The sequence below is a fragment of the Panthera leo genome, chromosome D1 (genome assembly GCF_018350215.1).
Source record: "Panthera leo isolate Ple1 chromosome D1, P.leo_Ple1_pat1.1, whole genome shotgun sequence".
NCBI classification, from domain to species: Eukaryota; Metazoa; Chordata; class Mammalia; order Carnivora; family Felidae; genus Panthera; species Panthera leo.
The window spans coordinates 107,713,803-107,730,432 of NC_056688.1; the positions used below are offsets into that span (position 1 = coordinate 107,713,803).

General features: G+C 58.7%; 1 protein-coding gene across 5 annotated transcripts; it reads right to left on the reverse strand.

Annotated features, from left to right (window-relative positions):
* Positions 1-1,205: 1,205 nt before the first annotated feature.
* RASGRP2 (RAS guanyl releasing protein 2) lies at positions 1,206-16,094 on the reverse strand. 5 transcript variants are annotated; one of them, XM_042904559.1, is made up of 17 exons: positions 15,997-16,094; positions 13,970-14,110; positions 13,207-13,309; positions 12,620-12,682; positions 12,136-12,267; positions 11,209-11,359; positions 10,849-11,022; positions 10,564-10,680; positions 8,930-9,211; positions 7,731-7,808; positions 7,393-7,515; positions 6,946-7,061; positions 3,563-3,704; positions 3,253-3,289; positions 2,714-2,890; positions 1,573-1,637; positions 1,206-1,426 (listed from the first exon to the last, which is right to left on the reverse strand). In XM_042904559.1, the coding sequence occupies exons 2-16, from the start codon at positions 14,040-14,042 to the stop codon at positions 1,579-1,581; spliced, it is 1,827 nt and encodes a 608-aa protein (XP_042760493.1). In that variant the 5' UTR covers positions 14,043-14,110; positions 15,997-16,094; the 3' UTR covers positions 1,206-1,426; positions 1,573-1,578. The 5 variants fall into 5 exon arrangements, with proteins under 5 accessions (XP_042760493.1, XP_042760492.1, XP_042760491.1 ...); XM_042904558.1 differs by lacking the exon at positions 15,997-16,094 and adding an exon at positions 14,339-14,519; XM_042904557.1 differs by lacking the exon at positions 15,997-16,094 and adding an exon at positions 13,416-13,490 and having other exon boundaries at positions 13,970-14,055.
* Between the last annotated feature and the right edge of the window lie 536 nt (positions 16,095-16,630).

Genomic DNA, 16,630 nt, shown 5'->3' on the forward strand with positions numbered 1-16,630 from the left:
AGCGCGGGAGGCGGGCGGCACCGGGAGCGAGCTGCTCTTCACAACACAATCGCCGTCTGTTGTTATAGCAACTCAGCCCCCAAATCGTGAAACGGATATTACAGCCTTCAGAGGGGGCAGGGCAGGAGGGGGCTGAGGACGAAAGGAGGGGTAGCGGCGAGGGACCCGATGGGGAACAGGGCTGGGGTCTCAACAGAGGGTAGAGCTGCAGGTGACCTCAGTGAGGAGTGGCCCGGCAGGAGTGGGGTCTCAAGGGGAGAGGGGAGCATGGGGTCAGGGACCCCCGAGGGAGGGGCTGAGGCCATTGCTTTGCAGGTAGGAATGGGGGGCGGTGCTCAAGGCGCCACCCCCAGGACAACCCACAGCTGTCGTTGGACACACCCCAGGTTGGGGGGCAGCTCCCCATTGGAGCTCCAATGTTGGAGGAGACAGCTCCCACTCTCAGGGCTGCTGGAGCCTGGCCCAGCTTCAGAAGCCCCCCTACCCCACCCTCTGTACCCAGACCAGCCTTAGAAGTAGCCTCGGGTAGCGGTGACCCCCAAAACCTCGGTGCTGCAGACTCAGGAGGGAAGAGCTGGGTTGGGAGAGGCCACAGGAGGCTGAGAGAGGGATCGATATGCATTTCCTCTGGAAGTCACCGTCCTTCCGGCTGGCAGCAGCAGCACCGGGTCAAGAGGCTGCCAGCCCGGCAGGGGCTACTGGGGCCAAGGCTGCCCAGGTCCCCACCTCCCTCCCTGCCCCACAGCCAGCACTCAGGGCTGCCCTCTCTCCCCCACTGCAGTGAGATTCCCACCGCCGGAGGTATTCAAGCAGGGGCTGAGAGGCCACCTGTCAAGCAAGGGAATTTCGGCTACGGGCTGAAGGCTACGGTTACCCAGGCCACCGGGCCCAGCAATTCTGGGTGCAAAGAAGCCGTAGCATCAAGTCCGAGACACGCCCCCCCCCCCGCCCGCCCCTGCCAAGATTCTGGATTCCTGGAGATTCTAGGCCCTCTCCAAGATTATTATGTCTCAAGGTTTCTGGGTTCTAAAGTTCTACCCCCCAATTCTACTCCCCCTAAGATTCCCAACACTTGAGATTCCAGATCTCCCAAGATTCTCTGACTACAAAGTTCTGGATGCTAAGATTCTAGCCCCTGTCCTTACGGTACCCACCTCCCCCCCCCTCCCCCGCCCCTTGAAGATTCTAGGCTCTGATGGGCTGGGTTAATTACATGGGCCTTTTTATTCCATCTGGAAAATACAAATATTCACAAGAGTCTGTACAACCTTAGGGACACCAGCCCCGGCCCAACCCTCAGCTGCATGCCACCCTCACCCCCCCACCCCACCCCCCAGCCCCAGCCTGCTGCCCCAGCACCCCAGGCTTCCTGCTGTGGTCCAAGTCTTTTCTCCAAGGCAGGCCTGAGTGTTTGATCCAGTCACAGCTGGGAAGGAAAACAACAACACAGGTTGTCAGGGAAAAAGTAAGAGTCCACCCGGCCTGGGCCATGCAGACAGAGGGCCTGTTTCCTTGATCCTCCCCTCCCCCCATGTCCCCAGCCCTCAGCCACGCAGGCTGCCCAGGACTCACCATCAATTACAAGTGGATGTCAAATACGCCATCCTCCACGGCCTGCACCTCCTCCTCTCTGATCTCTGCAGGGAAGTGGGCGGGGGTCGCGGGAACAGCTCCTGGGTCCCTGTGCCTTCAGCAGCCCTTCCCCCACTCACAGCCAGCACCTTACCCCATCCCGGAAGCAGACCCATCCACCAAAAATCAATTCACTGAGTGACCAGTCGGGCCTCCCGTTTTTGAGCCTCTTCGAAGTTTTCATTCCACCGCGGCTTTTTCACAGCCACGTAGTTGTCAGTGCAGTTTGCTTCAAATGTCAATTTTGTGTGTGTTTCACATTTTAGACCCCAGCACTTCGGAAGGCTCCATGCAAATGGCTTCACTTTTTCTATTTTTGAGGACTGATGCCTGGTGACTGCCTCTATTTCTGAGGACGCAGGCCAATTCAAATGGCTGTGGTCAACTGCCTCCGACCCCAGTTTAACATGGTGGTTCAGAGTGTTCTCAGCAAAATAAATCATTTGGGGAACTGTCATTCGGCACACTGCGCTAGAACCACAGGAGACCCCAAGACAGCCGCCAAAGATTTCCAGGGCAAGGGACATTTCTCAGAATGGCCTCCAGAGCAGACGAAAAGGGATACTCTGCTGCCTGAGCCAGCCAGGCACCCCTGTGACTGGAATCTTGAAGCCCCTTTCACTTTTACTCTTTTTTTTTCTTTTTTTAATGTTTATTTATTTTTGAGGGAGACCCAGAGCATGAGCAGGGGAAGGGGCAGAAAAAGAGGGAGACACAGAATCCGAAGCAGGCTCCAGGCTCCGAGCTGTCAGCCCAGAGCCCGACACGGGGCTCGAACTCACAGACCGCGAGATCATGCCCCGAATGGAAGTCAGACGCTTAACCGCGTAACCGATTGAGCCGCCCAGGCACCCTCACTCTAATTCTTTATGTATTATTTGTTTCTCTCAGCTTCAGAAGGTCAAGGTTTCCTGAGCCACCTTCTGGCCCCCTTACCTTTTCAATCCTTCATTATCACCCCACCAACATCACAGAATTACAAACTCCAGGAAGCTTTCCCTCCTGGATAGGTTAATACTTTGCCACAATGGCCCTGCCTCCCTCCCCTCACAGGACAGCACAGGAGGAGACCCCCTCTTACCTGGAGGCCGGGAGCCTCGCCTACCTGGGCGGGGCAGGGAGAAGCTGAAGGCTCGGTGATGGGTGTGGGTGGGCGAGGGCGAGGGCACAGGCCCCTCCAGACTCACACTCTGGGCCCTGCGCCGGCACTCAACGGACAGACGGTCTCTACATTGCTTGTGGCAGTTCACGCCGCAGGCTGGGAGAGGCAGATGGGGAGCCCAGCCAGGGCCCTGGGTCAGAACGCTTTCTGGCCCCTTCCCCAGGCCTGCACCTCTCCCCAGTTTCCTGTGCTCCTGAGCAGCTGCCCCACCAAAATGAGACTCTCCTTCCAAAGTGCTTCATCCTGCTCGCCAATCCACACCCTCCGCCAAGTCCTCGGTGGCCGGGCAGCTGTCTCACCACAATAAAAGCCCACTTAAAGGCTACCCCTTTCAATATAATCAGCACGCCCCTCTGGCTCCAGGGTACCTCACTCCTCCTCGGTTGCCCCGCCAAAATTAGAATCCCCGCGCAGAGAGTAGCTCTTCCCCCAAAATTCGGCCCTCCGGCCCTGCTCACCTCGGCATTTGAGGCCCTGCTTGTAGATGCCCAGGATCTGAAATAGAGGAGGGGGCTGTGCTGGGGGAGAGGGCTTGAGAGGTAATGATTCCACCTCTTCTTTCTCAAGGGCAGGGACTGGAACTGACCCACTCTGGGGCTTTAGAGCCCCTCGGGCCAACGCAGGCGCAGAACGGCCAGAGGAGAGGCAGGCGGAATTAACAAGGTTCGTCTCTGCTACGAGGCCTCCAGCAGGGGCGGGGCCGGAGGGAGGGCGGGGCGAGCGGAGGGGCCAGGGCTGGAGGGGTGTGGCTTGGTGGGGGGGTCTCACCAGGGCCTTGCAGTGGCGGCAGGCAACCGGGCGCAAGGAGTTGCTCTCGTGGAAGTTGTGCACGAAGCCCATGCGGCCGCCCAGCACCGAGCTGGAGCGCAGGAAGTAGGACACCATTTCCTCCCTGCTGATGCAGCCATCCCTGCGGGGGGGCGGGGTGGGAGAGGGAGCGCCTCAGGTCGGGGCCCTCCCCCGGGACCAGCCACCCACCAGCCTAACCCATCCCACTGGGAACTTCCCTACCAAGGAAAAGATCCTCACCCAACTCCTGGTTTTAGATTTCCTGGTGCCGCAAAGAGAGGCCTAGACTTGGGAGCCAGCCAGAAGCACCGGCCGCTACCACTTGTGTGGTCTTGGGCAAGTCACTTCCCCTGGGTTTCCTTCCCAGAGAAATGAGGATCATAACTCCTGCTGGGGTCACTTCACAGCGTTGGCGTGTAAACTAACTAGAAGGGCTGTGCGCTTTCCCACGAGATTATCAGCCTTTGTTTCCCAACGTGAGCTCTTTGGAACACCCTTTGGGAGCCCTGAGATTCAAGAGACTTCTGCTGAGCTCTGGGACCAGGCAAGATTGGGAAAAGCCGCCTGCCTCTGACTCTCATGCGGGTGAGTGCTGGAAAGACACCTGCAATCAGGATTCCCCCACATAACCCAGGGGTTCCCACAGAACCCTTTTCTCACCTATTAACATATTTTACGAAAGGAGCATGTGCTCTGGAGACAGACCTCCGTTCAAATTCTGGCTTGGTTACTTCCTGGCTGTGTGACCTTTGGGCTCATTAATCTCCCTGTGCCTCAGTTTCTTCTTCTGTAAACGGGGACAGTGATAATTCCTGCCCCTCATGGGTTTGTGTGAGGACTGAATGAGGGCACATGAAGCATTTATAACAGTGTCTGTGTAGTTGGTAGGTCCTGGGCCACGCGGAGCTATTTCTGTCAGTGTTCATCCTTGTTGGAAACTCCTGACTATTATTATATCTGGGGCTCCATGATGTGGCCCAGGTGATCCTTCAATTCAGTGGGGCATTGGGACAGCTGGCCATTTAGGAAAAATATATATATCACCCTAGATTCTTACCGCACGCTGTGCCTGGACACTACATTCTCACTGAACTGAGACCACTGATGTAAAAACAAAAACCATCGAAGTATCTGGAAAGGTGTAAGAGGATACCTTTGGAATTTCAAGGAGATGAGGGCCTTTCTAGACATAACACAAGTCCAAGAAGTCATAAAGGAAAAGACGGACATATTGAACACGCGACACTTTTTTAAAATTTTATATGGAAACGGACAACACAAACGACAGACTGGAAGAAGATATTTGCAAACACATTCGACAGCAAAGAGTTAACATCCATTAACAGAGATTCTGAAAATCAATGAGAAAAAAAGACCCACAAACCCAGTGGAATAATGGACAAAGAATATGAACAAGCAATTAACAAAAGAAATATAAGGGACCGATAAACATATGAAAAGAGATCCTACCCCCGCTAGTATTAAAGAGATTCAAATTTAACCAAGACACCATTTGCCAATTAGACTGACAAAATTGTAAAGCTTATTATAGCGTCCAGTGTTGGCAAGGAAGTTGGGAGATGGGCACTCACTCACTGCTGATGGGGGTGCAGGCTGGCACAACCTTGCCTGAGGTCACTTTGGCAGGCTCTCTCCTAATTTAGAATGTGCATATCTTTTGATCCAATTATCCTACTTCCAGGAATTTCACCTACAGAAATAGTGGCCTGGGTGCATTGGTACAAAGATGTTCACAGCAGCATGGTGTATATTAACAGCGGAAAACTGGGGACAGTCTACATGTCCATCAGCAGGATAATGACAGCGGGACACCCTGCAGCTATTCTAAAGAATGAGGTCGTTCTGCATGAAGCTGGCGTGGAAAGATGTCCGTGATAGAGGGTTACGTGGAAAACAAAAACAAAAGCAAAAAAGCGAGACGTGCAGTTCCATCAAGAAAGTGATAATAAATAAATAAATAAATAAATAAATAAACAAACAAACAAACAAACAAACCCACCACCACCACCAACAACAACAACAAAAAACCCTGCAAACCCTGCTGCTACAAATAAAATATTAGATCCCGGTTAAAATATACCAAAATTTGCTTTAAATGCGTAGGTGAGTTTGTGGGAAAGAAATGGGCATCCTCACATTCCAGAAACAGAGAGCGAGCATCAAGCTGAGGCGGGGAGTTGGGACCAAGGCTGAGGCTGCCCTAGGAGGGGGTTGCTGGTCTCCCTAGAGAGCCAGGTGCTGGATTTTGGTGCCCAGATGGGCTGGGCACAAGGCTTGGGGTGCGCAGGAGGTGGGAAGTCAAGGCTGAGACCCCCCCGCGCGAAGCTGTATCTAAGGTCTCCAACAGCGAGCGGCACCCTCGCTAAAAGTGCGACCTGGAAAAAATCCACCCACCAACCCAGGGACATAACCTAGAATTCTGTCTCAGTTCTGGGAGCAGAAACAAAGCAACTGTAACCAGCCCCGTGGGCAGAGCTAGATTTATACCACAATCCTATTTGTCCATGGAACAGGCACAAACAAAATCTGTAGCAATTTGCACATGCAGGGAGGGGGAAAAAAAAAAAAAAAAAAGACTGGAAGGACACACTGTTGCCAAGCCAGTGGCATTGCAAACATGTTACTAATAATATAGCCTCTTCTGATGGGGAAAGATGGGAGGACGAACTGTAACTTTGGCGTCTCACTTCATACGCTTTGTTCACTGTAAATCCGTTTTACTACCTGGATTTCTTTTTTACCACGGGGCTCCGCAATATGGAAAAAAAAAAAAAAAAAAAAAGCCCAGATTTTTGAAATATGAATAGCGTTAAAAATATAAGTCGACCTGAGATGGGGCTGTAAATTGCGACTGGAGTTTTTTGTCTGCTCAGCAAAACAGGGATATGAACATGGTTGCAGGGGGCATGTTTAACCTACTCCAGAGAATCAGCTGTTTGTCCAAATTGTCAGTATGTGAATTGTTGATAAGCAAGTGGGTGCTGCTAATTACAGGCCTTTCTTTTCTATTCATTAAAACAGGCTACCCAGGAGTTGAACTTGCCCACACTTTTTGCCAGCTGTGAGCTCCACAAATAAAGCGGCATTTATGTAGCAACAGTCCCCAGGCCACAGTCTTTGCAAGATTCAGGTGGGGCCCCCCCATCTGTCTGAATGAGTGGGGTAACCCTGTGCTGCCACAGCTGGAAGCCTCCCCCTCCAATACGAGCCCCTCGCCACATTGGTGGCTTCCTCGGCCGCGATCATCTGGTTCAGTGGCCTCCTCTTGCACAGGAGGAAGCTGAAACCCGGGGGGGAAGTGAGCCTGCCTTCCCTCTCCCCCAGCCCCCAGCCCTCCTCACTGGTTCTGGTCGAGGTCCCCAAAGGCGCTGAGGTAAGGGAAGTTCCCACGGATGATCTGGAACTCTTCCTGTGAGATGTGGCCGTCCCCATCGACGTCAAAGTTCCGGAACACAGACTGAAGTGCACAGAGGGACACGCGGGGGACAGGAGGACAGGAGAACGAAACAGGCGTCAGTCCCGTCCTGTCCACAGGCCCAGTCCATGTTACGAAGGGTGCTCAGGCGTGGGCGCCTCTGCAGCTCCCCTTTTTCTCTCCCTTTACCGTACCCCCCCCAACCCCGCCCACTGGCTCCGCCCCTTGCCTGCTGGAGCCTGAGCCCTGGCCCTGGAACGAGGCGCCAGTGTGGCTCCGAGGGTGGGGGCCAGGCAAAATCATTCTCGATGCACCGCTGCGGACCTGTCCCCCGACCCCTCAGGTTGCAGGGCTGGCTGCCACAGAGTCTCACCTCCACCATCTTCTCGATGTGTTCCACCAGGAGTGCTTGATCCAGCCTGGGTTTGGCAGCTGAGGTCCACTCATCCAGCACCGGGGGCCGGGGAGGCGGGGTGCAGCTTGTGGGGCTGGTTGGCTGTGGGGATGGTCAGGCCTGAGTGAAGGCCGGAGGTGAGGGAGTCCAGGGCCCGGGGTGGGGGGCGGGGGCAGGCAGGAAAGCCCTGGGGAGAAGGGAGCCCGCCCAGCAAGCTGGACAGGTGAGGTAGCCTCTGTCCTGGGAGTTTCAGGAAGGGCAGAGGTGGGGGAGAAAGAGGTGGGGGAGAGTGGGGAGGCAGGGATTCCCTGTCTCACCGAGGACTTCGAGCGCGGCTCCCGCTGCAGGGACAGCTGGTAGAGTTCATCCTCTGTCTGATACTGATCCAGAGATACCTAAGACACACAGGTCTGATCACACCCCGTGCCCCTGCTGCCCTCAGGAGCCCGCTGTCCAGAGCCCAGGGTCATAGGTCCGCTTAGAGGCCACGGCTCAGCCTGGAACCCAGCCCAGAAGCTAGACTCGGGACAAAGGCCACCTTAGAACACACCCCAGTGACCACACACCAGCCTAGCACACAGAGCAGACCCCGCCGCTTGGCCCCAAATCTTGGGCACAACGCGCCCCCAAGAATCCAGCCAAGAATCCAGGTCAGAACACAACCAAGAGCTCTGAAATTAAGCCCCAACCTAGAACCCAACCCCACATCAAGAATCCAGCTCAGATTTCAATCCTGATCCCAGCCCAGAGGCTAGAAACCGTTAAGAATTCACTCTAAACCCAAAACTCCAGCCTCGGCTCAGTGTCTCGAACCTAGTCTAGATCTCGACTAGAACCTAACTCCCATCCTCGACCCCCACACCGAGTGCAAGACCAAGCCCAGACCTTTCCTGAGAGCTCAAGGCCATGTTTAGAAACCACCCCTGGGGCGCCTGGGTGGCTCAGTCGGTTAAGCGTCTGACTTTGGCTCAGGTCATGCTCTCACAGTCCGTGAGTTCGAGCCCCACATCGGGCTCTGTGCTGACAGCTCAGAGCCTGGAGCCTGCTTCGGATTCTGTGTGTCCCTCTCTCTCTCTGCCCCTTCCCTGCTCATGCTCTGTCTCTCTCGGTCTCAAAAATAAATAAACATTAAAAAAAAATTAAAAAAAAAAAAAAAAAAGAAACCACCCCTGACCCCAGAAGCCAGAGCTGAGCCCCAAGCCTTGAACACAACCCACTGCCAGGAACTCAACCCAGGACCCAGGCCTAGCTTCAAGCCCGGCACAGAAAGTCCACATGCCAGCCTCGAAATCAGACCTGAGTCCACAGCCCCTTTCAGAGGCTGCAACTCATCTCGGTGTCCACTCCAGGCCCTGGAGCCCAGGCTGGATCTCAGTTCCTTGATCAGAACCTAGAACACAAGGCCAAGCCCGCAGCCTTGCGTGAACCCAAGACCAGAGGTGGTTGTCCACGCTGGTGCCCAGCCCCCGCCCCCCCCCCCCCCCCCCCCAGCGTCCCTGTTCCCAAGCCCCCTCACCGTGAGTAGGCTCAGCAGATCTGGGTTGGCCTGCACTGGTGGCCGAAGGCTGGTCACCATGGCCAGCTCCTCCAGGATGCTGAAGAGCTGTTTCATCTTGGCCCCATTAAGTCGGGTCCGGGCGGGGTCCAGCCAGTCAGGCAGTGCCAGCTGCAGGGCCACCAGGTCCTTGAGGTGCACGCCCAGGATGGGAAAGCGGAAGCCCACGCAGGCTGCCAGCCGGCGTCGGTAATTGCTATAGTTCCCTGTGGCTGTCACCAGTTCCGTGAGACCTTCCCAGAGCTGGGGTGGGGTGGGGCGTGGTGGGTGGGGGCAAAAAGCAAAGAATCACACACACGTTAGGCACATCACTGGCTCAACTACGCCTCCCCCCATCCCCCCCGCCCCGAGCCCTGGAAACGTGGGAGAGGATGAGGAGTCAGAGATGGGTGAAAGGTTAAAAAATCCTCCCTCACTGTCCCCCAGCACTGTCTCCCTTAGCCCCTGGGGGTCAGAGTTTATAGGTCATGAGTCCAAGGGAACGCCCACTGCCCAAAACCCCACCTCCACACCAGCCCTGGGCACAGACTATCCCTAACATTTAACAGAAGAAACTGAGGCTCGGGGCAGCGAAGAGAACAGGACAAAGATCCAGAAGAAACGTCCTCCGCTGTGTCCTTTGTAACCGCCCACACTGGGAAGACCCCCAAATGTTCAGCAGGAGATACATAACTTGCAGTAGACTTACAATAAAATATCATACGGCAGTGGAAACGAATGAGTAACAGAACGTTAGAAGGAAAGAAGCAAGACATAAAGTAACACACAACATGATCCCATTCATAGAAAATTCAGAAACAGGCAACAAAACTCCCACGTTATTTTGAGATTCATACAACGTGGTATGGTAAAGCTGTAAAGAAAAGCAGGGCCGTCATTACAAAAGTCATGACGTTGGTCACCTCTGATTGGGCGGGGGGCGGGGAGGGGGGGTGGGGAGTTACGGTCTCAGGTGCTGGAAGCTTCTGTTTCTTGACCTGGGTGCTAAGTTACACAGGCATTTTCTTTCTAATTTTTCTTTAACCTCTACATACATACGCTTTATATATTTCGCTCTATGTACGTCACCCAATATGTTAAAATAAATAAACAAATAAAAGGGGGCACCTGGGGGGCTCAGGTGCTTAGCGTCCGACTCTCGGGTTTCAGCTCAGGTCATGATCTCACGGTTCAGGGGATCGAGCCCCACATCGGGCACCGCAGTCGCCTGCTTGGGATTCTCTCCCAATCCCTCTGCCCCTCCCCCGCTCACACTTTCTCTCTCAAAATAAATAAATAAATAACTTAAAAAAGAAAGAAAGAAAGAAAGAAAGAAAGGGAAAGAGAGAGAGAGAGAAAGAAAGAAAAGGAGAGGAAAAAAACACAAGCTTTGGGGTCAGGCAGACCGGTAAGCCCCCACTCTGCCGCTTTGGTCGTGTAACCTGTGAAAAGCACGGGACCCCTCCAAGCCTCAGTTTCTGCATCTGTCAAATGGGGACAGGAGTGCCCAGCCCGCGACGCTACTAGGAGTTGTCAGTGAGGCCAGACCTGGGAAAGGGCTAGCCCAGGGCTTGACCAGGCTGTTCCCCTGACCCACCCACCCCAGTCCCAGGCACCTTGACCGTCTCAGGGCTAACATGACTGTGGGTCTCCTTGAGGCGCGAGATGGAACTGTGGCTCAGGCCTCCCACCACTGCCATTAGTGTGTTGAAGTTCTGCAGCTGCAGGAGCTTCTGGGGGGCAAAGGAGGAGGGGTAGGCAGCCAGTCACTGAAGAGGCCCAGAACTTGGCCCAGCTTTTCTGGCGAGGAGGCAGTGGGTTGGTGGAAAGGAAGGACTCCGCGGATGGGCACCTGGGAGGCTGGCGGGGGGCGGGGTGGGGGGGGGTGGAGCGACGGGCACCTCTGCCACGTGGACGAAGTGTGTGATGACCAGGGCCCGCTGAGGGGCTGTGGGCTTGCTGAGGATCATGAGTTGCACCCACTGCGACACACTGTTGAAGAGGGAGATGAATCGCTCCAGGACGGGGTTGTCCACGGTGCAGCCGTGAGTCACAAAACTGTGATAGTCCTGGAACTGGGGGATGGGAGTGGCCTCAGCCCCTTCGGGCCCCTCCCCTCACAGAGGACCACGCCTCACCCTCCAGCTACTGAAACCCCCAACCCACCCTGTGACCCTGCCGACCCCAGGGACCCCCGATCCTCCTGGGACTCCTCCCCAACCCAAACTCTACCCCTGACCGCATGCCCTCCGGGGCCGCACCAGGATCTTGCAGAAGGAGCGATACTCCAAGTAGGTGAGATGTTCCGCCAGCTCCATGGGCTCCAGGTGGTCGAACAACAGGGACATCTTTCGCTTTTTCTGTCCTACGGGGTTCCGCTGGGTCACCTGCCGCTTCCACTTGTAGGTGGGGCTGGGGGGGAGGGGAGGGGGGCGGGGGCAGTGAGCCCTTTTGCTGGAGATGCCCCGTCCCTTGTGGCCCCACACTCGTGCGCAGGCACCACTCAGGCTGACTGAGGACCGACACAGTCCGTGGCACCGTGCTGGGCACTGATGTCCCCAGTCCCAGCAACTCCTGCAAACTCCCCCCTCGTCATGCACTCAGGCACTGTGCTGGGCACTGGGGGTACAGAGAGGAGCAAGACACAGTTCCTTCCCTTGGAGAGCTCACAGTCTACTGAGGGAGACAGACACAGAAACAGACAATCACCAAACTGCGCGCCGCGTCTACAGGTCTTTGCACAGAGGGGTCTGCACAAAGTGCAGGCCACGGGAGGGAATGGCAAATTCTGCCCCGGAAGGCCTCCGAGCCCTCAGCGCCCGGACACAGTCCACACCTGAGCTGAGTCTTGACAACACAGAGAGGCAGGCAAGGGGGGCCCGTATGAGCGGAACGTCATGGTGCAAAGGATGCAGGGCAGGGAATGACGAGCGGACCCGTACAGCTGTCGCATGGCGTGCACGGAATGGGAGTGGGCTGTGGAAGATGATGCAGGAATGCCAAGCCGCCTGGACACCACCAAAGGCTTTGATCCCCAGCCGAGACATTGTGAAGGCGACAGGGGGCCATAGGTTTTCCAGCAAGAGAGTAACATGACCCTCACTCATTCAATTCAACAAATATTTGTTAAGTACAGATGGTGTAGGACGCTGAGCGCCCTCCCCAGCCCTCAAGCTCGCCCCACGCACACACTCTCGATGTCAATGAGGCTGCTGTGCCGCCGGTTCCCTTCTTGGTCTAACAGAGACTTCAGCTCCTTGATCTGCTCAGCGAGCTCAGGGTTCAAGTCAAACTCTGCTGGGAATGCCGAGATCCAGTACCTGGCGGAAGTTCTGAGTCACCCAAGGCAGCCCTCCCCCCACCACCCCCTGGGATTGTAGTTCCCCAAAGAGGGGGAAAGAGCCCTACACTGTGGCTCCCTCCCCCAACCATCCCACCCCCCACCCCCCCGCCCCGTTCATTCCTTCCCCACCCCCACGGGGCAGATCAGAAAACCCAGGCCCAGACCAGGAAAGAGGCAAGCCTGTGACAGCCGGCCCACCATGGACAGAGCCCGGGTTCAAACCCACATGACCAACTCCCAGAACGTGTTCTTTCCACTCCTTCAGGCCAGTCTGAAGCCTGAGAGAAGGGAGCGAGAAGAGGGGACAGCGTCGCAAAAGGAAGGCTCACCTGACCAGGTGGCATGTTTTCACCTGCAGCGAATTGGAGTTGTCCTTCCGGGATTGTTGGTAGGTGAAGGAGAGTTAAGGAAAACGAGGATGGAGACTAATTCTAGAAAGGGAGGCAGGAGATGGGTCCCGGCTTCTGGAGGGAGACTGTGGGAGGGGCCTGGTCCTAGGAGAGATGCTGGGGGCGGGACCTGGGGTGGGGCCTGTAGGAAAGGGGCTGAAGAGGAGGTGAGGGGCGAGTCTGGGGAGGGTGCACAGCTAGGAACGGGGCTAGGTTCTAAGGGGTGGCTGAACGCATGACCTGGGTTCCGGGAAGGAGGCCGGAGGAGGGACTTGGGCTGGGAGTAGGGACAGGTCCTAGGCTGTAGAGAGCCCAAATTGAGGAGGGGCAGGGGCGGGGGCGGGGCCTGACTCGAGAGGCGGGAAGGGGCGGAGCCTCGGCCCTGGAGCAAGGTTGCGCCAAGCCTGGATTCTAGGGCTTATAAGGGGCCCATGCTCTAGGAGCGGAGCCCGTTCTTGGCCTGGGCTGGGCGGCCTGGCTCCCCCAAGCAGGACTGCAGGGCCCACGGCGAGGCCCGCGAAGGATATATGTGGAGCAGTTTTGCCGCCAGCTGCGAAGAAGGGATGTACCAAGGGTGCATCATGAGGAACATGCGCACCAGCTGCGGGTCTCGCACCTTCCCGGAGTCATCTAACTCCGAGGGGTCAGAGAGAAGCGGGGTGACCCTGCGTCCCGTAGCTGTGGTCCCTAAAGCCTACCCCACAGCCCGCCGGATATGTGGCCCCCCGCCCATCACCTGCTTTGCCAGGACTGCGAATCCTGTAGGCAGATTAGAAAGAACAGGTAGGGTGGGCGAGGGATAAGGCAGGATCTGAGGAACCGGAGGAGGGAAGCGTCTGATCCGGGCCCATCGTCCCGAGGGGAACCAGCTGGGGCGGAAGAAGCCTGGGTTCCCGGGGGTCAAGAATCCAGAGGCCACTTCCTGAGTGCTTGGGGGAAAGGGCACCCCCTCACCAGATAAGCCGCCCCCCACCAGCCGGAAACAGCTCCCAGGCCAGAGATAGACAGTTCCTCCGGATCCTCCGGGGAGACAGATAACGCTCCGCATGTTCCAGAGTCTGGGGGGACCCCGTCCCTCCCTTCAATGCCGGCATAGCAGGGAAGGGAAACATTTTATCTTTCCGAAGCGTGTGGATCTCTCTACCGAGCAATGAAGAGAAGGCTTTCGTTAAAAAGGTGGCAGGATGCGGAACTGGGTGGGTCCAGGCCAGGGGTCTGCCGGGGAGGCAGGGACCCCGTTTCAGGCTCGGAGCTGGGCTCAGGCTGGGCGTGCCCTCCCGTGCCACTCACCGAAGGCTTCGATGCAGCCGCGGAGCAGCTCCTCCACCGTGCAGCCCTTGTCCAGGTCTAGGGTGCCCGCCATGGCCGCCGGCGCGGGGAGGCTGGGCCAAGCTGCGCTCCGAAGCCTCCCAAGGGGCTCCGACCGGACCCCTGTCCCGGGAGAGGCAGAGAGGGAGTCTGCGGAGGCGCCGGCGGGGGGGTGGGGGGGGGGTGGGTTGCGAGTCGCGGGGCGGGCAGGAACGGGGCGGGGCGGGCACGCCCCCTGCTGGGCAGGGGCGGAGTCGTGCGCCGCGGCCACTCCCGGGGTTAAACGGTCTGGCCCGGGATGGTGCAACCCACCAGTTGGGAAACCGACCGGCCGCGAGGCTTCCGGCTCACCCTTGGAGTCGCGGGAAGGCCGAGGGGCTCCCCGGGGATGGGGACGAGCCAGGACACTCCGGGAACTGGTTTGTGCCCCAACCCCTCGTAGGCCCTCTTCTCGCGTCCTCTCCCCGGAGGCACCTGCAGCACCCCGCAGCTCGGCTCTACGCCCCTCCCGCTTCCCTCCCTCCACAGCCTCCCTTCCCCCGCAGGGTTATTTTGGGAACCCAGAGCCTGAGGGGACCTCGGAGGAATTTCTCCCTGGGATGGGAGGGAGGGAGGAACCCAGGCGTCCTGCCCGCATCGCCCCCTCCCGGGCTCCCGGGAGGGGAGGCGGGGCTGTGGCAACCCCCAGGGGCCTGCCCTTGGGGAGGCGAGCTAGAGTGCAGAACATTCCTGGGGCGGGGTGGGGGTGGGGGGAGCCCGCTGCCGCCCCGGAGGCGTCAGCGGGAAGCCTGAGCCTGGGAACCACGCGCTCCCAAGCCACCTCCTCCGTGAAGGCCCCAGGGGTCCGGGTGCAGCCCTTCCGCAGACCATCTTCCTCCCCAGCCGGAGCTCCGGACCCAGGCCCCATACTACACAGTCGAACTGTGAGCTCACTCACAGGCAGGCCACATTCGAACACACAGAGCAGGGCGCCCAGAAGGGGGCGCCAGCGTCCTGAGGGGTGGAGAATGCCGGCACGTCTCCACCAGCAACCCCAGTCACACGCGGGGTGATACACACCCATGCAGGGACACACTCTCATTCTATACCTGAGGCCAGAGGCCCACATTGGGGGGAAAGACCCCTCCACCCCATACACACACACTTGGGCCTCAGGCACTTGCCTCCCAGCCTCTGTCTCATACACACAATGGCACTCACACCCCGTGCACACCTGCAGGAAGGATCCCTCGGGCACACGTACCCAGCTTTCTAGCCCAGAATGCAAACCCGTTGATGGGGCCAGTTCTGGACTTGCAGCTCGCTCGAGCCAGGCCAGCCTGGAGTCCCGCGGCCACGGAGGCTCTGAAATCGCACACGTGCGCGCACACACACACACACACACACACACACAAGACAGTGCACCTACACGCATGTACAATCCCACACATGCACACACCCCCATGGGTGTGCACACACGCCCATTCCGCCGCCCCCATTTCCTCCGCAGTCCAGAAACCAGCTCTGCGGCCGCAGCGCCCTGACACCCCTCATCCCCGGACGCTGGCAGAGCCTGCCCCCCCCAAAGGTACCCCGTCCCCCTCCCCTGCACAAACTCGCCGGGGCTGGAGGGGGCTCCTCTACTGAGTTCTCTGGCTGACTTTTCCTAGGAGCCACCCAGAGCCAGCCCCGTCTAGCTCTGTCGCCTCCTCGCTGTGTGACCTTGAGAGTCACTTGGCCTCTCGGAGCCTCAATTTTCTCATCTGTCAAATGGGGGGTCCGCGAGAGAAGGTCCCGCTGAGACGTGGCTGGGAAGGGCCGGAGGCGCCGCGGATGCCGCCCCCTCCCGCGGGTCGTCCAGGGCGCTTCAGCTCTCTCCCACCTACCCCGGACCCGGGCCGCAGACTCCGCTCCCACCAATCCACCCGCTGCCCCCGGCCCGCCTCCGCCGCCGCCCTGGGGGGGGGGGGGGGGGGGCTGGGGGCCAGGCCCTCCTCTGCCTGGCGCCTCGCCCGCTCTCGCTCACTCACTCTTGGGACCCGCGCGGCACGGAGCCCGCACCCGGCCGGGCCGGCGCCACCTCCGTGCGCTCCCGCCCGCCGGCCTCGCTGCGGCTGCAGCTCCCGCCCGCTCTCGGCGCCGCGGCCCCGCTTCCCGCCGCCCCGCCCCCGCGCCGCGGCCGCCCCCTCCCCTCCCCACCCCTCCCGCCCCTGCGCGGGGCTCCGCACCGCCGGCTGCGCCTCCCCCACCGGGGGCTCCCTCTCGCCCCGCACGCGGCCGTCCCTGCGGCAGCTTAACCCCTCCCCTGCCGCGCCGCCCGGGAAGCCAGGGCCGCGGGGCTGGGGCTGCGCCACCGGCCGCGCGGAGGGTGGGCGAGCGGAGGTCAGGCCTCGCGGGACGTGGAGGGGGGATCTAAACCGAGAGCCCTCTCCCCCCACCCAGACGCCCCTACGCCCCCCGCCCTGCCGGCTGTTGGGCAGAGGAAGCCGGGAGGGGCAGGAAGCGGACTGCGGTGGGGAAGGGGCGCCCCGCCCAGCCCCCGGCCCGGGTTCCTGTTTTCGAGACAAACCGTTCCCACGGGGCTAACCCGACCCGGGGCCGGGCGTCTTCCTGCGGGCAGCGGGGGGCACAGACCTGGTAGAGATCGGGGGCGTGGGGAGAGCG